Source organism: Perca flavescens, chromosome 16 (genome assembly GCF_004354835.1).
Source record: "Perca flavescens isolate YP-PL-M2 chromosome 16, PFLA_1.0, whole genome shotgun sequence".
In the NCBI taxonomy this organism is placed as follows: domain Eukaryota; kingdom Metazoa; phylum Chordata; class Actinopteri; order Perciformes; family Percidae; genus Perca; species Perca flavescens.
Genome location: NC_041346.1, coordinates 23,606,751 through 23,626,168, shown reverse-complemented (window position 1 = coordinate 23,626,168; position 19,418 = coordinate 23,606,751). Strand labels below are relative to the sequence as shown.

At 39.5% G+C, this 19,418-nt stretch overlaps 1 protein-coding gene across 1 annotated transcript in view; it reads left to right on the top strand.

Moving 5' to 3' along the window:
* Positions 1-1,076: 1,076 nt before the first annotated feature.
* Positions 1,077-19,418, top strand: part of LOC114570623 (laminin subunit gamma-1) — a 48,377-nt gene continuing 30,035 nt past the window's right edge. Inside the window, exons 1-2 of the mRNA XM_028600993.1 lie at positions 1,077-1,702; positions 9,255-9,559. Of these exons, the coding sequence (XP_028456794.1) occupies positions 1,315-1,702; positions 9,255-9,559 (693 nt within the window). The 5' untranslated portion in view covers positions 1,077-1,314. The remainder of the gene's footprint in view (positions 1,703-9,254; positions 9,560-19,418) is intronic.

Below are 19,418 nucleotides of genomic sequence, written 5' to 3'. Positions count from 1 at the left end.
CAAGGACACTCAGGAAGCCTGTCAACTTGGATAGTTGAAGTATAAAGGGTACACACCTTCATGTTTCTCTGCACAATGGTGAGTGTGGAAATGAATGAGAGTGTATTTATTTTGAAACGTACACATATCTTTTCAGCAAAAAATTCCCAGCGTTGGAACAATGTGACAATTACATAATGTATGTCCTGCATAGACATATTGTCACTTACAGACAACAAGCGCATAAAGAATTGAGATTGGCCAAAATTGTTTGGGGCAACCACCAGCTGATTAAAACACACAGACCAGGATCCAATCATCAACTAGGAGATGTGCACAGGAGTGGTGACCATGGTCTGAAATGCTTCTACTTTCCACTGTAAACTGTTGGAATATTTAACACCCTAGCAACCCACCAATAGGCAATCTGTTTAAATCGCTGATGATTCACAATTACTTCTCATAGTTTCCCTACCTTTAGTTTTAATTCATGGCTAAGTTGAATCAAACACTGGTGAATGTGTTACATAGGACCGCGAGCAGTCCGTATGAATTACAGGGATATGCAAACTAGTTCTCACTTTTCTTGGTGACTGGGCCTTGCTGAAAAAGCAGTGCAGTTCTCTACTGCTTTATTTATATAAATAATACGTCCCTTTAGGTCACAGAACTCCCCTGAGCGACATCCCTTTATGGAGATGACCCATGCCTGCTAAAATATTCCAGACAGTTTTAGCACCTCTAGTCTTCCACTGTGAATCACTACAGTCAGCATTTACCAGAATGTCCTGCTGTGGGGCCAACTGCCAAGTACATTTATCATCATATCGATGATATTGTGCGTTCCTGTAAGTGGCAAATGCAGGTGCTTTGGTATTCACTGCCTCAATGCCCAGAGGGGTAACAACCTAGCTGCAGCATTATTTAAAGATGTTATAGAATGTGTTTTTACTGTCAAATGAGATTATTTTACCCAAAGTCTGCTTTACATTTAAAGCTAATAGTGGCGTGGCGCTTGTGATGACCAGCAGGTGGAGAAGTTTTCATGGACTTTTTTCTACCCTCCAGCCCCTCCACCCCTGTCCCTCCTCTGTCTGTCTCACGCTGCCCCTGATCAAAGGAGTTCCTGCACAAACTTCATTCCACTCCACAGAGGGAGAACATATGTTGGAGACTCAACAGAGACGGAGCGGAGAGAGTAGATAAACAAAGCTCTCACAGACTGGACCTATTTTTTGTTGTTGGATTACTTTTACGTTTGTGTCTTTGCATCAGAGTGCTTGAGTGTGAAAGTTTGTGTGCATAGTGTAAATGTAATTTGAATTGTTTTTAAAGATGGATTCCTCCTTTGCTGTGAGCTCTCTTTCCCTGGCCCTTTTATTCTCTCTTCATCTACACAACCACCTCCTTGCTTGGGCCGCAATGGACTCCTGCTATGATGAGCAGGGCGCCCCAAGCCGCTGCATGCCCAAGTTTGAGAACATTGCCTTCAATCGCACTGTGGTGACATCAAATGTGTGTGGCTCCCCACCTGAGGACTACTGCATGCAGACTGGCTCAACGCGCTCATGCCACCACTGTGACGCATCAGACCCTGAGCTGAGCCACAATGCCAGCCTCCTGACAGACTTCAACAGGAATGAGGAGTCCACGTGGTGGCAGAGCCAATCCATGTACTATGGTATCCAGCACCCCAATTCTGTCACCCTCACCCTCCACCTGGGTAAGAGCACAGCAGCACATCCTTAGTTCAGTCTGACCCCCAGAATTCTTCAGATTGACTTTCCTCAACTTGTAGTTTGTGGCCAGGCTGAGTGATCTAGGTCAAGCGTGTGTGTCCTCAGGGTTCGATTATGGTCTCTGTTTCTATAATGTTGTATATAATGTCCTATTTCATTTTAAAGTGCTTGAAAGCTATTCATGTGCACTGCATTTGCTGTGTCCCGGAATAGAATATTAATATCAGTAATAGATTTAGCTCTCTACTGAATGCACATGGTTTCCAGCGGTGAGAGTCTAGTGATAGGATTTCAGATGAATGCATGTTCTCACATGTCTTGATGCATTATTTTGTGTACTGCAAATCCATTGATGGGGAAATCTTTAATACAAAACAGCTGTGCTTAACAACACATGGTTTGTATTACTCTGTTGTGGCTCTGAGCTATCTTCATGAAAAACACTTTGGCCCAGACTTGGCTTAGACTTAAAGTGTTTGTGAGCACATAGCCACGAGGGCATGTCTGAAAATTTTGTTGGATTTAAAGTGGATAAGGAGGACACACACTTGCATCTGACATGCCTGGATAGCATCTGAGTCATGATTTAGTGTTGGCCCAAGTTTGCTTTCATTCAGCCCACATACCACCATGGGGTATTAGTGATGAACCCATCCAGATCTGTCTGCATAAATACTGTCCCAACTCAAGCTGATTAGGCTTTTTTTGTATGTATGACTTAGGCCAGAGCTCAACTGAAATACAGCCACAACACAGTCTACATAGAAACATGTTTCCAGCATGACTTGAACCAGGCCATGTCCAGAAATCAACCTTTACTGTATGGAACCATTTTAGATTGATAGCCACATTTCACATTGCAAATTCAAAATTAATCTTCTGCTATAGGCTTGATTCAGTGTCTTCGTCTCAGCAATCCTTACCACGACAAACATACTGTACAACTGACTGTCAAACCAAAGAGAAGCCACTTACTATTTTTTATAGAGAAATTCCAGGATATAGGCAGCTGATAACCTGCCGAAAAGCCCAAAGTTTGGCGGAAATAAAACTATGATAAGAAAAGGAGGACCAACTGAAGTTAGCCAGGCATTTACATAAAATGCATTTGGAATTCAAAAGATACCCTAACTTTCCAGAGAGGTAAATTTCATTAACCCCCCCAAGCCAGAGTCATTTTTGCATAGCCGGAGACTTGGTCAGCAGGTCTACTGTCACTTGAAATCATGCAAATTTTCCCTTCACTTTGGTGAAACTTTTGGAGAGACATCCCTCAGAAATGCATTTTAAACACAGTTTAGGATTTGGAGTTTTTGAAACAACAGTCAGATGCCTATAGGTAACACTTGCTGTTACTATCAAAACACAATGTAACCAATAAATTACAGTATCTAAACAACAAACAACTTGTCTTGGCTGGATCAGTTTAAACCAGCAACATCATTGGTAGCCCTGAACTTTTCAGGAAAATATGCAACTTTGTACCAATTGGGAAAAACTTATTGTTTTGCCTTTTCCATTTGCAGTGGTTTTAATTGATACAACTTATACAGAAGGCACAAATGCATTGTTGATTAAGTGTGGAAAAAAGGAGAGCTTAATGATTTGTGAAAAATTTGTGGATCATAATTGCAATATGTTATGATAGTTTGTAAAATTAGCCTCACTCTTAAAGACAAATTAACTTGTTGTTTGTACAAATTATGGAAACATAATGTTTTTCCAGCACGAAGTAGATTCTGTGGAAGTACTGTAGTTCAATTAGAACAATTTTCTATCCAGTGGTTATAGGATAAGGATAGGTTTACTTACTTATGCCTGACACCCCTTGGGGGGGGTATAGGCTGTCGACATATGACCTCCAGAGAACTTGGCCGCTGGCTTCCTTTTCTATCTGTGACCAGGTACATCCCATCTTTTTGATGTCTGTCTGAAACTCCCTCTGCCTGGTGTTTCTAGGCCTCTCTTTCTCTTCCCCTGGGGGTTCCACATCAGAGCCTGTCTGGTGGTATTCAACATTGGTTTACGAAGGGTGTGCCCAATCCATCGCCATCTTCTTTGTCCAATTTCTTCTCTGGTGTTTGCTTTGTCCTCGTCCACAGGTCTTCATTTGAGATCTTGTCTGGCCAATGGATTTTCAGAATTTTTCTCATGCATCTGTTTATGAAGGTTTGTACTTTGCTGGTTGTGGAATTTGATAGGTTTAGGCTGGGTAAATGCTTGGTTATGGTAAGATCAGGGATTTATTCATGGTAAAATGTGAAAACCATTAGCTCAAATAATTAAAAATAATTTTACTTGGAACTGAACCTGTGTCTTCACAGTTTAAAGCAAATACCATATGTAACCATGCACCTTTTTTTTTTTTTTTTTTTTACGCTGCATTATTCCTGTGTTAGTAATACAAGTGTTTGGGATTGCCTCCTTCACGCACTCTTTTCCTTTGAGTGAATGCATTTGACTCACTTTTTTTACACTGCGTACATGTTTGCATTTGAACACATTTCTCATTTCACAAAATTGTATGAGACCAGCTAGAGCCATTAGCATCATTATCCCATTACCATGCTGTGCGTAACTGCTGAAATAGTTCAGACCACATTTGTCACTTTAACTGAATTAAATTGTGGCGAATTATGTTACAAAGCATTAATACAAATCTTTCTATGAAATTACCTTTCCCACTTCCATTTATTTGCTAAGCTGTGTGTCTGTGTGTGTTTGTGTGTGTGTGTGTGTTTGTAATAGAGGGTCTCAGCAAGGGCGAACATAGGTATTTGGCCAAATACCTATGTTCGGCCCCCCGAAAAGTATAGCTCTGGGCCTCCTTTTTATTTAACTAAATATATACTAATTAAATACTAATGAAACATAGTATTTCTTCCTAAGAGTAGGCCTACAATTAATACATTTAATTTATTCTTAGTTAGAGGTGGAAATCAGCATTCTTGTGCTGTTAAATCTGTTCTCTCTTTGATATTAATCTCCTCTGGCTTTGCAAATGCCAAAATGGATGATGTCCAAAATACTAATATATTACCAAAATCAATAGAACTCAGCAGTGTCCATAAAGCTGTAGCCTACCATGTGCTTGAAAAACATATACTCACAGTATGAAAATCAACTTCCAGAGAGTACACTTGCTGAATAAAGGAAGTAATCTATTACAGTAAGCATTGTTAATTCTTTAATTTTTCTCAAGTTAGTGTGTAGTAAGAAGACCATAGACGGTTGATAGCTAACACGGTATGTTCATGTAGGCCTACTGATGGAAAACTAGAAAAAGAATACACAGGAATTCTTGCCCAAATTTTGATTGACAACTCAAATTTGTGTGAGTGTGTGCGGTAACTGGTGGATGGAAGGAAATTCATGTCGTGGATTCTCTCCAGCTACGACTATAGCCTACAAGTAAGTAAGAGTAACTGTACGTCTGTAAACTACACGCACATATTACCTTGCAAGCTGATACGGCCAATTTGTTAGCAAACAGTTGACGATTTACACACACACACAAACGTTTACGGAGCAACATTATCATTCGTTTGGAGACTTGTTTTTAGCGAATGTAAGTGCAATATTCACTCTTTTAATTTAATTTTTTTTATATCCACCAACTCCTGAAGGAAATGGTTCTTTATTAGCTGACCAATGCTAACAAAACACCACGACGTTAACTAGCTAGTAGCTAAAGTTAGTAACGTTAGCCAAATCGGCTCTGCCTGCGGTTTAACTTCAACTTAACAGCTGCTAGCTAGCTGTGGCCACTGTGAAAATGTAGAGTGAACCAACACAGTTAGCTACTAGCTAGCTAATTGTTGCAAAGTGTCACTTTTGATTAACGTTACAGCCGCTAAACTAAGGTTTGAATCACCACTTCAGTCTTGCATTGCCAGACCTAGCTCAGCACCTCAGCACTTAGAATCACAGAACTACCGGTATGTGTGTTTGGACTTCCAGCAATCACTCAGTGAAGACAGTTCCTGTTCAAACGCTAGAAATTTCCTTGACAGGTCAGATTTCCTCCCTCCGCCTCTGTAGGTGGAGTGGGCGCTTCCCATGAAAAGGCTCAGCTTCAGTAGAACAAGAGACAGGGACAAAATGATGACCGAAGTTTAAAATGTCAGAGCTTGTCCGTAAATGAACTGTTATATCACGTGTTCTGAAAGACAGAGGTGCCTCCGCCAAATGGAGAATATTGATTTCCAATAGCAAGTAGATGTCTCTCTGTGTTTTTTGGCTTTGTTGTTTAGTTTTAGTTCTTTTCCTGGAGAAAGTCAGCAGTGTTGCTGCTGCAGAGGTATGTTCTGCGTTGTCTGGATGGGTTGTTATTCTTTAAACAATCCAAACACCCACATGTCTGTCTCTCTCAGACTAAATTGACCTTTGCTCCTTTCTGCACTACTATGTGTTTTTCTAGACCTGTTGCCTTTGAATTATTCTAGCAATCTTAAAAGAAGGATGATTATGTTTTCATAACCCCATTTCATGTAACTGAATATCCTTACATTTTGGATGTGTGGCATCCCTTTGGTCCATATAAAAGCTTTGTGACCCATCTGGGATGCTGGTGGGGGGTGTCTTTTGCCTTTCCAAACCAAACAAGCTCTCTCTGAAGGAAATCCAGGCCAATGCTGGGATGATAAACACCGGCAGTAGGATGTAGAGACACATATTGCAGCCAGGTCAGAGTGGGTCTGTGGAAGAGTAGAAAGACTGGGAGTTGGGCCGCTTCAAGGGGAGTAAACAAAACATAATGAGGAAGAAGGGGGAGAAAAAAAGAAAATGCTGGGAGGTTTGCTGGTAAGGAATTGGGGTCAGGTTTTTCCCACAGACAAAGACTTTGAGAGATACACACACATTGAAGTCTGCAGCTGGTTCTCATTGAGTGCTGTCAAAGACCAGCAACATCCTGTGTCAGATGTAAAACAATGATAAAAGTCTGCCACAGTTGGCATGGCATGACGCTCTCACAGCCAGAATATTGGCATGCATATGAGACTTAGTTCTCTGTAAGAGGCCATTCTATTCTAATTTCATTTGTAAACTGTGAGACGCAGCATGATCGGAAGATAAATCCACTCATCCGTGTATTTGCTGATCACAAAAATCTCAGCTTGGAGTAAATAGATTGTAAATTTTGAGCCTACAGCACTTGTGGTGAGTTTAGTCTCAGTCTGGGCAGACGAGAGCAGCTGTGTTAAATTGACACGACTCAGAGTAAGGTCAGATACTATACTGTGCAGCTCCCAGCCTTTACTCTTAAAGTCTGTGTCCAAATAGTCATTTCATTTGTATGCTTGTGCGCAACATGAATAACTTTGGTTGGTTGGTTTGTGATGCCACAAGATTCTGGATCAGCCCTGTAAAGTCCCACCAGGCTGTTACTGGGTTTCCAGACGTCTTAATTTTCAGTGCTTAATGACCTGTTGCTTGGCAAACAAAGAGATACTTGTGCTTCAAACTGAGCTTTCCAAACTGAAAATAGATGTGTGAATACTATCTTAGGGTGTATTTGATCTATTTTGTGTTATATGTTACTTTGCTTGGTTAAGATTGAAAAGCTAAAATCCTCCTCTGTTTTACCCACATAAACTCTAATGAATACAAGTATGCACTCTTGAAAGAGGATGACTCGCGAATCATTAAACATGATGCAAAACAACGTACAAATATCCTTTGCAATTAGTCTGCATTTCATCACGGGATATCCAACAAATGTTTCATCTTCTGCCTCTTTTATGTGTTCGCCTCAGTCCCTGCAGGGCTGAGCTCACCTCATGCAGGGAGTAAATGAAAGCTAAATGATCTTAGGGCTCCTAAAGGAAAGATACCATTAGAGATTGCTGCAGAGACAAGAGACAGAGAGGCCTACGTATGACTTGGCAGAGAAAAGCAACAGATGTCATTATGGCTGTACCAATGGATGGCATCCTTCTATGAATGTGCAGAGTGGCTGCAACTTAGTATCTAATGATGTAGAAAGGAAAAAAAAAAACAGAGTGCAATGAAGAAGCCTGTTAAGAGTTTCTACATGTTACTTCTCATTCTGGTCTCATTATGACTTCAGTTTGTGAATGCCCAGTTAATCCCCTGTAAAGCTGCACAACATTTGGCAGATTCTGAATTTGTGTGGACAGTATATCCACGAAGTATAACTCTGCAAGCCTCCTTGATATCGCTCCAAGATTATTGTAAGTGTCCAAAGTGAGTAAACACTAGAAGGGAATGACCCCACTCAATCAAAAAGAAGCATTGATTCTCTGTTTGCTCTGAGATTAGGGAAGCAGGTGTCTTTCCTACACAACCAAATAAGGACAACAGCTACGTTAGAAAAATCCATGACTTTCCCACCTTAGTTTCCTTACAGGAAACATTATAAAAAAAATCATCCATTGGGGCGACCTCAAGCTCACCCAGTAGAGTGTGCGCCCCATGTAGGCTTAGTCCTTGGCCGTGGCCCGGGTTCGAATCCGAACCGTGGCCATGCATGTTGTCCCCCCTCCCTCTCCCCATCCCTGTCTTCAAGCTATCCTATCAATTAAAGGCCATAAAAGCCCCAAAAAACTCATCTTAAAAAAAATCACCATCATTACTTCAAGACATATGAATATGCAATATGCAGAAAAGATGCCAAAATGCATTCTTTCCTAACCTTTCCTCTCATTTAATTAAACACGTACCTTGGAGTCTCATCCCTCCACTTACTATGCACCTTCAAAAATTACTTTGCAGACATTTCTTCAGTTACAATGCAACACCAATTACAGCGCAACTTAGTCGGATCTGCTAAATCCCCCAACACCAACTCAAATGGAAATCTGGGAATGGTATATCTCCCCGTTCGCTGCGGATCTTCTTCTAGATGAGATTGTGCTCTGAAACCCATTTTCCTTTTTCACAGATTGAAAGAGGAATCACAGTTTTAGGGGGAATACAAATCTGTGAAAGTCTCACCTCTCTTTCTCTCTGTTTCTCCCATGCCAGTAAATGGCTGATGTACCACTAAAACCTTGCATTAGATATTATTACTCAGTCAATGAATGATGTGTTTAATTGTATGCACTTCTCTATTGATTAGATCTGTCGCCCTTCTGTCATTGCACCTCAGATGTTATACCAGACTTACATTCTTACCAGGGATTTGACAATACACTTGCATGCACTTTCCCCTGTGATTTTGCACATCGTTCTGTCCTACAGTTATCATACAGTTATCTCTTTGACCTATGTTTTACTACTGGGGCCCACTATGATCTGGATAATGAGAAAATAATCCTGGGTATTCTTCTACTCCTGCAGGAATGACATTCATTTACCCTACATAGAGCCACGGGAAATTAAGCCAATCCGCCATTGTTTTCCTTCTTTCAATAATGCAATTATGTTTTTTTTTTTCTTTGCTCTTGGGCCCTACACTATCACCCCACAGTATTTGTCTCTTACATAACCAGCCCTGATCTAACTGTGTAACTACAATAGATGTAGTTCCAACAGTAGTTCCATTCAAAGCTAATCATATCTGTTTTTCCACAGGGAAGGCTTTTGAGATAACCTATATACGATTGAAATTCTACACCAGTCGGCCGGAGAGCTTCGCCATCTACAAGCGCACAGAAGAGGATGGACCCTGGTTGCCTTACCAGTATTACAGTGCCTCTTGTAGGAAGACCTATGGGAAGGATGCTAAGGCTTACATACGCCCAGGAGATGATGAGAGGACTGCTTTATGTACAGATGAGTTCAGTGATATCTCTCCCCTCACTGGAGGAAACGTGGCTTTTTCCACCCTGGAGGGAAGGCCCAGTGCATACAACTTTGACCAAAGCATGGTGTTGAAGGTGAGGGCACATTGTGTCGTGTATATTTATATGCATGTTATAGCTATGGTTCTTTTTTCACATATTTTCATTTACATGGCTATTATTAGCTCCACTCAAAGTGATTTTGCAATAAGATCACTCACAACTAACACACTTAATCTAATAATTCAGATTTTGAAAATAGCAAGGGAAAAAAATCAGGTACAAAAACATTTGAAAAAGTAATTCATGCAAAATAAACATTTCTTAAAAGAGACAACTAGGACGCCCTGGCAGCTCACCTAGTTGAATAAGAGACCCATGTACTAAGGCACAGTCCTTTAACGCAGTGGCCCGGGTTCAATTCCAACCTGAGGCCCTTGGCTGCATGTCTCCCCCCTATCTCTCCCTTTTTCACGTTTTCAGCTGTCCTATCCAATAAAGGCAAAAAAAGCACAAAAAATAATTCTTAAAAAACAAAGACAACTGTTTTGCATCTTTTTAATGTAGCACCTACATTTCTAAAACTTGATGCCAATCCATAATGGATGTTAGATGTTAGTCTTGACCTTTCCAATATAAAAAAAATATGTTTCTCAGTTTTACAATGTGAACAACCTCTTCAAAAAAAGGGTTATTATTTACCTGTAGTAACAAGGGCTGATCTCATCACATAGAAAACATGTTGTAACAGTGCCATACAACTAATGTTTCCTGACCACCACTTTAAACGTACACTTTTACACAAACAAACATACTGTAGCAATACACATTTACATGTATGCCTTCAAGCCTTTTTTCAAAACAGCTGAGGGGAATCTAATGTTAGCTCATAACAACATTGATGAAGCTTTGAGAAGGCTGTGCTGAATTAATAGCAGCCTCTTGGGGGAGAGTCTGAGAGGGGTGGGCACAGTAAACCATGGCTAAAAAAAAGTAGTAATTAGTAAGAGTAAATAAAGCACTTAATGCAGCCACTCCTTTTTCCTGTGTGTGCATCTGCTCATGCATGCGCTTTGCATGGCTACTTTAGTGAAATATCTCTTTATAATTTTATATATATATATATATATATATATATATATATATATATATATGTACACACACACACACTTTATTACTGAGGACCTATAGCTGTCATGTGCATGAATATGTGTTTATTTTTAGGTCTCAGCATTGCTTACAGTAAGTTATAATCAACCACAATGTTCGGTAAAAGTAACTTTGTCACAACAAATTAAGTAAGTTAGCTAATTAGAGCAGATATGCTACCTTGCCAACCACTGATGGAGGATATATTATGACGATACATGCATTAATAATACCTCCAATTGGAAGCAGATGAAACATGTGTATGTGTGGCCAGAAATATAGATCAGGATATGAAATGAAGATGGTCCATCTTCAAAGAAAAGTGATGTTGGAAGCAGGCAAATCTCTATCTAAATTGATGAATTATATATATAGACTACAATCTGTTTTTAATGAAAGCGCTGTACTGTTTTGTAAAGGAATGTGCAAAATATTGACCAGGGAATGTGAAATGTTCACAGTATTAAGTATAGAGAAAATGAAAATGTACAGAGATAAGAAAGGCAAACATTCTCTTTCAACATCCTGTTTTTTTTACTTCAATTCACTGTGGAGTTTTTCAATATTGAACCAGGGAACACGATTCTGGATGACCAGCAGTTTATACGTTCATTCAAAAATATGTTTGCGAAAAAATGTGATTCAAGTTTTTGCTTTTGCAAATAAGTAGCTAAATATTAAAGTAATTTCTAGTAGACTGGAGGCAATAGCAATAAGACAATGTAAATGACCCCAGCAGGAGCTGAATGAACCTCATTCAAAATCAAAGTTATAGTTTCTTAGTGAAAGTCCCAAAACCACCTCCAAAACCTGTTTCACAGGATGTGGACCCAGTTTATGTGGTGCTCCCACTGCCTGCATGTTTTCATTCTGCATTTAGCTTCTCTCCACTGTCCCTTACAGTGGTATCTGCATGTTACTATTTTTATTTCCCGTCTCTACAACAAAAACAACAAAAACCAACAACCCTACCACATTTATTTCAGGAACTATATCCTATATCAGTCCACAGTCATGCCCCCCTCATGTTAGCTAATGATAACATCTTTTTCTGTTTGACCTTTCTCCTGAAATGTGAGGAAATAGGTCTGGCAATGCAAGACTACCACCCCTGTAAAGGAAGCTGTCCTCCTCCACATCATTAAATAAGAAGAGTAAGGGTGTCTTTTGGAGGACGTGTGCAGGATATGCAGTGTAACCATGCATAACCATAACCCACTCCCAAAGAAAGTAACCATCTTCCAAAACTTAATAAAATAACAATGAGGGGATTTTTGGAGGATGTGTATTGCTCTGCCTCTCAATATATTTGCGGTTTATGGTATATTTGTCAATTTAAAGATCATTTAGCTCTAGCACACCCAAATCCCAATATTTCTCTCTTTTTTTTTTTTTAAACTCAACTATGAAATATGTTGTATGGTGTTTGAAATCTCTAAAAGCAATGTTCAATGAAAAACTGCTGAAGCAAACTGGAGCCTGACTCAGAGCAGATACATAGCTTTTTGTCTGCCATTGCTAGTACATTGCATGTACTTGGATATTTTGTCATTCTCTTTAAAAAATTATATTTAGTTTGTGAATAAAAAGCTGTTATATAATATATTATATAATATATATAATATATATATATATAATATAATATATATATACACATATATACACATATATGGAGGTCAGATTTGAAATTAAATTGTGGCATGATGAATAAAAGCTACTTAATCTTACAGAAACACACAGCACATCCGCGGATTCTAATAGTTTGTAACTGATTTGTTGTGACGATGATTTCAAAAGCAGTGTGATGCAGCTGACAAGCTGTTAGGGCTACATATGGTATCTCTGCCTGCACACATACTTTTACCCCACCCCCACCCCCGCCACCCTAACACAAACAAATACTTTCTGTGGCGGATGCTGTCTTCTCATAAAACCTCCCTTCACATTAACCAGGGCACTTTGAATGGGTAAGATCTCTGCAACCTCCTACTGAGTAGAAAGAGACAGCTTTCCTTAAGTGTGATCCCATTTTAAACTGGGAAAACATGGAGGATGGAAAGACAGCAGTGGTTGAAGCCACATCAACTCTCAAGCATACGCTAAACTGCACTGAGGAGCAGGATAAAGACATTTTCTCCTCATCTCTGCTATGTGAGGTTCCCTTGCGTCTACGGGTGAAAATAGAACCGAAATGCACCATTAGATTAGCTTTAGTGTTGCTATGGGTTGTGCACATTGTGGGGCAGGCTACTGTCAGTAAGGCGACATCAGTACGGCTGCATGAAAGAGCAATCTGCACGCAGGACAGGATCTACTCTTATCTGTCTTGCTAGAACAACAAAGAAAGGAGAGTTAATGAAAATGTGTCTTAGCAAAAGCCACTTAACCCACTCTAAAGAAAAAAGACCTCTCTAGAAGTTTCCACGAGCAGAAGGATGTTCTCCTTCCACCCCATTATTCTCTGCATGTGTGTATTACTTTGCTTCCTTCACCTCCTGTGCTGGTAGTTGTACTGTTTTTTGTGTGTGCAAAAGAGTTATAAAATGCTTACAAGAAAAGGTAGCAGCAGCCTGGTTTTCTAGTTCAGAGATTATTAAACTGTCCTTTTCTGATTAATCTCTTCCCACCAGTCTTCTACCACTGTGCTATTTTGGCCTCTCTATATATCTGTTATACAATTCTGGACTCTGGCAGACTGGGACAATAGCAAACTGGAGTCTAGGTTTGTAGGACATACAGGATTGAGTCTGCTCTGCTAACATTTTGTGAAGTGAGCATTATATTTTTAGTTGGAAATGCATGCTCCATGCATGAACAGAGTGAGAAATAAATACATCTTCTCACTATGAAAGGATTATGTGGGATTAAGGAATTAAGGATTATGTGAAGGAGGCATGGGCAGAAACAGGTAGTCTGAGAGTAGTCAGCAATAGCGTGATCGGAAGAAAGGGCATTGTGGTCAGGGTGGTGGACACTTGCCTTAATCTGTAATGACCTGGGTGCAGTTACAAGTCAAGAAAGAAAAAGAAAACTTGCCCAAACTAACTGGACTGGGTTACTACTATTGATGACAAATATAACTGAAGTTGTTTTACTTGTTTACGCTAAGCGGTTTGTTAATTTTTTGTACCTTTCCACAGAAATAATATGTTCAGTTTGTGTTGCTGTCACATAATTCACGAGGTGGCAGGCAATTCTCCAAACGCACAGAATTTATCACAGTAAAGATAACGTCGATAGCCGTCGATACGGTTACAAACGGGCTCGGTGGTGAATGGCATGCTGACGGTTTCAGTGTTTTTGTGTTTATAGCTGAGCTGGACCAGATATTCGGTTAAAAGAGATCGGTGATGCTGTTTTGCCCTCATTGTGCTCTGGGGAATTTGCTGGAAGTGATTTAGTGTAGCGTTGTATGTGGAGTGAGCACTGCACTGGACTCCTTTTTTTTAAAAATTGCCTTTTAAATGCTACATTGCTTGTGAGGAAATTACTAGTGTAACAGGCTAACCAATTTCAAAAGTGACATTTGTAAATAAGCACACCGCTTATTTAAAAAGAAAATATGTCACTTTTGAAATTGCATTGCCATTAGGATCCACTGCACACCGCAGTGGATCCTAATGCTAATGTGAAGAGTGGTTCATGTGGATTTTGAAGGTAAATGATAAATATGTTTTTATATTAATGAAGGAATATGCTGTTAATGTTCTACACAGATTATCAAAATATCTTAGCCCAGCCGTGCTGTTGCTTTGGGCATGGCAATGTCGGTTGGTTGGTGCAAAACTTTTGTTCAGACTGAAATATCTCATCAACGTTGACATGGATGCGCACCTTATACCGGTTGAACCTTTGATAGACTTCAGTGACTTCAAATTAGAGTTTTCAGTGGATCTAAAAGCACTTAAATGGTAGCAACACAACACCTCTTGTTCTGGCTTCAGAGAGGGGGAATGCTGTTCCAATAATCACCCTTATGACTCAGGCTATTGAACTGGTTTTGCTTTTTACACTTGAGGACTCATCCAAAAAGTTTGTTTATATAGGACAGTTTGATTCCCAGGTATGTTGGTCCCTCCGTCCAAAGCTCCAGCTTGTCCCTGTGTCTCCTTGTCCAGGTCAGCAGCATCACAGATTTCACTCTCTGAATGAGGAACAGCAACAGCAGCTTCTGATTTTGGTGTCTGTTCCTCACCCAGTCAACAGCTCTGTGAATGTGATCATTCCTGTTGTTCTGTGTATGTGGAACCACTGTGAACAGCTGGATGGAAACAAATCTATGAATTAATGCATTAGTTAGTGTGTGGGGAAAGCTCAACAGTACTGTATTCTGTATAAAAATAACTAGGTTTAAATGCACATGCCCGCCTGAAGCTAATTCAATTCTACAGGTGGTAGTATAGAAATAATTCTATACACTAAACATCATGTAATATTATCCATCCCAGGACATGAAATCTTTCCTGAGGTAAAATTACATAAATCACTACCATAAAGTCTTTAATAGTTTATTTTCTGTCTACAAAGTAATTAAGATCACTATCAAAACGCCATATCAGATTTTATATATTCAGATGTGGAAGCTGCTGTCACTCATAAAATAAAAATATTTCATTTTTTAACAACTTAATGTGTTTAATGCATCAGATTTAAGAACTACTGAAGTAAACATAAAACATTAATATTACTGAATGGTTTATTATTACTGAATACACAATATTATTGAATTAATGGCCCTTGTTGTAGAAACTTAGCAATGGTAAAACATTTATGCAAAACAACATAAATTACCATTTAGGCAGGTTGTTATATAATCTTGCTTCAATTACATCAAATAATTACATATTTGTTTGTACTGTTAAACTAGTTGCTATTACTGCAGGTGTGCAACTTTCATTTTAACAACTAGATGATATTATTTTCATGGTGAGGCCATGTCAAGAAAGAAAGACATAAGGGTGGGTGGGTGATCAGTGAGGAGGCCTTAGTTACATTAAAACCTGGCTACCGATGGTGTTGTTGGCTGTATTTTCAGTATTTGGATCGACCCACTGATTATAAAGCTGTGGGGGATCAATATAAGCCAAGAATACATAGATTGGGTGGCAAATCTCTCAACAGACCTGCCAAACACCCCTTCTCCTTCACTCCACCTCTCCCTCTCTGCCTTTTTCTTAAACAACAAGATGAGAAGACCCATAATTGACTGTGATCTGTTGTCCCATTAGAATAAAAGGTGGATCAATTGCACCATTTCTTTCATTTAATCTCTCATTCCCCCTCTATTTTAAGGGTGATGGGACAAATGGGTGTAGTGACAAAAACGCATCGGCCATCCTCTTTGATGCAAAAACAAATCCGGCGGAATGTAAAAGAATATTCTTTTCCACGCAGTGAATCATCAAAAAAAGGACGGTGGGGCATACTCTACTTTAATCGTGACATACTGGTTCCCACTTGAGCTACAAATACTAGAAAAGCAAGATGAAAATGAGCAAGTCAATACAAGGGTTGGGATTGAGAGAAGCACTCAGAAAATATAATTCCCACAACAGCACTATTTCTTGAATATAAGAGGATGGAGGAGAGGGAAACAGGGAGGGAAGTGCATGCAAGGTTATAATAGCTATGGTGTTTAACAATAAATATAACCCCTTACACAAATTCAAAGTTTTTTTTTTCTGTAGTGTAAACAATAAATAGTTTACATTATTTTACCAGAGTAATTCTCTTGGTTGCATGCTTGTTAATGCATACTGTATATTGGAAACAATAAGACAAAAATATATTAAACAGTCTTTTGATCAAGTGTAGATTTTATTTTCCCTATGAAAGCCTGTAGGCTATGTTTGAGCCCTTGTAGACCTGTCCCTCTGATCACACCACAGCACTGCAGGCTGCTCCCGAATGCAGCATTTGTGGCTGCAGGGATTTCCAGGACATGTTGGTGCTGCCCTCTCCAGAGCCTTTGCTGCTGACCTCGTGCGACCATTAGGGGCCGGTGGTGAAGCCCACCTAAACAGTTCTGTCAGGTATGGGGGGCAATGTGATTCACATATTCAAAAATCTAATTTCTAATTTATCCAATACTTTGGTTTACGTGGAACAAATATTTTCCTAAAATATCTACATTGCCATCAGCCTCGGCTGATGTGTTTAGTAAGAATTAGCAGCAAATGTTAGCACAATAACTGGCTATAAACTACACTGGCAAACCTGGTAAATGTGTCTGGCTTTATATCAGCATAGTCTCACATTGCCAGACCTATCTCCCCAGCGCTGTGGAGGAGGGTATGGCTAGTCCACACAGCATTCTGGAATGGGAGCAAAATGTGCCCTGGTTTATTGGCATTTCTTTAAACCAATCACAATCGTCTTGGGTGGCGCTAAGCACCGGACAGAGCCCTGATGCCGCTGCATAAAAGCCTCGGGAAGGAACTTGATAGAACATGTGTACGTTCAAAGGTTGTTTTAGTCGTGCAACAGAAATCTTTGGACACATAGTCTAGCTAGCTGTCTGGATTTACCCTGCAGAGATCTGAGGAGCAGTTAACCATAGTCCTCATAAATTGACCAGAGTTTAAAATTCCAACACAAAGAAAGCGTAAGGTAACGTACATCCATTTCAGGTGGCAACGGACCAATCCCGGAAGTGGAATGTCGTGGATATATAGATAGACTAGATCAGCATGATAGCATTGTCAGCATGTTAGTATGCTATGTTGTTAGCATACTAACTTAGCATGTTAGCATTTAGCTCAAAGCACTGCTATGCCTAACCATTGCTTAGTCTTGTTGAATACAGAACTCCAAGAAAACAATATGATACTTTAATTATGTCACAGTATCAATATGCTCTTGTGAATCTTATTATTATGTTAGTCCACATATCGAGTGCACATCGAGTGCTCCTTCAGCCTCAGATACCTCTTCATTATGTCAAACCTTGTGTGAAGATTATATTTCCATTAACAGTTGACATTGGCTGACTGCAAGATTTTTGTATTGCTAATATAGTTTAATGGTAAACAAAAAGAGCATCAGATAAGTGTCAACTTTTTGGCACCATTTTATGCATCTTTTCTACTTTCAATGAGCCACATGTGATAATCACACATTGTAGCTGTTATGACTTGAGCTTTTCTCACGTTATATTGAGGAAAAAGAGCTAGAGAACACTCTTAATACCCTGCGGTTAGGTGTCTGGGATTGAACTCTTTTATTTTTCCTCAGAAAGTAAACCCCGAAGAAGTCTCACGCAAACGGAAGAGAAGTAGGAAAAATGTCAGTGTTGTGATTGTACACTGATTAGCCTCTATGAAAAACACATCTGTAAAACAAGCCTCTGATTTTGTGAATGCGGTTGCTCAGGCTGAATGTGTTTTTACATGAAGTTGATGTAATCAGAGTAAATGCCCCAAGCACTTATTATGCAGTTTTTCTGCGTTGTTTGTAGCAATATTGCGTTTCTATAGAAATGAGCAGTGATCCAGCTAATGCAGTAAAATCATACCCCGGAGGTACAAAAGAAGCCATAGCCTACCGTATTTTGTGAATCTGACTGACACTGTAGACCATAAAAAAGGGATGCATTTTAAATTCCAGTGTGCAGTTGCACAGAGGGACATTAAATCAAGACTGAAAAAGCCACTTCTCTGATAAACATATTTTCAAAGTGCTTTTTATTAGTGTGGACGGATCACTTAAGGAATTTCTCTTCATAGAAATTAAAGTGCTCATATTATGCTTTCTGCCCTTTTCCCTTTCCTTTATTGTGTTATATATCTTTTTTTGTGCATGTTATAGGTTTACAAAGTGAAAAAGCCCAAAGTCCACCCCAAAGGGACTTACCATCTCCAACAGAAAACACTGAACACAAACTGCTCCAAACAGCTCTATTGTAGTCCAGCCTTTACTTCCGTGACGAACGTGCGTCACTTTGTAACACAGGTTATAATGCTCGCCTATCTGCTAGCATGCACTCCCTCATACTCTGCTTCTGACTGGCTAGCAGTACTTAACTAGTTACTGCGCATGTGCGACTCCCAAAAAAGCTGGAACAGAAGTGAGATGCGTCACTATGTAGCTAAAACAGAGAGCTCAACACACAGGGTGAAAAGAGGAGCTGCGGCAATGTGCAGTACAACAAAAAAGAGTTTTTTGAAAATAAAACCATGTAAGCCTATTCTGATATAACCTCTAAATACAATCATTGACCTGAAAATGAGCATAATATGAGCACTTTAAATTAATCAATTGTCTTTTCTTACAGTGAGATCAGGCATTTGTATCAGGGGTTAAAATTACAGTCTTTAGATACAGATCGTCAACAGAGCATAAAATGGTCTTTGGTTGTCTCTGTGGCATGTCAGCGTGCCGTTTCCTCTGCATATGGCTCACACAGAACCATGCATATTTCATGAGGCTTAAAACAGGAATTGCATCCTGCCTGTTTTATTAGCATTTTAATCCCTTTGCAGATTTACTGCTTGTGCCTCAGTCTGAGGAGCGCGTAGTTTCAATATAGAGACTTCACACACTTCAACTGCTGCTTTTAAAATATATCTCCATGTCATTTTGAGAGGTCGAAGCAAAATTACATTGAAAAAAAGCAAACATCTGGTGACACTTAAACAAACAGGTGTTTTTATTTTTGCGTATGTTTCAGCATAAATATAGTGCTGTGTGTTATACCAGTGATCTAATGTGATTTGTTTTAATTCCCAAATTTGGAATAAACAACACTCACCTTGTAACACAGTATTTTAGATGTTTTCTCTCAAGTAATGGCATACTTCAAAGAGGG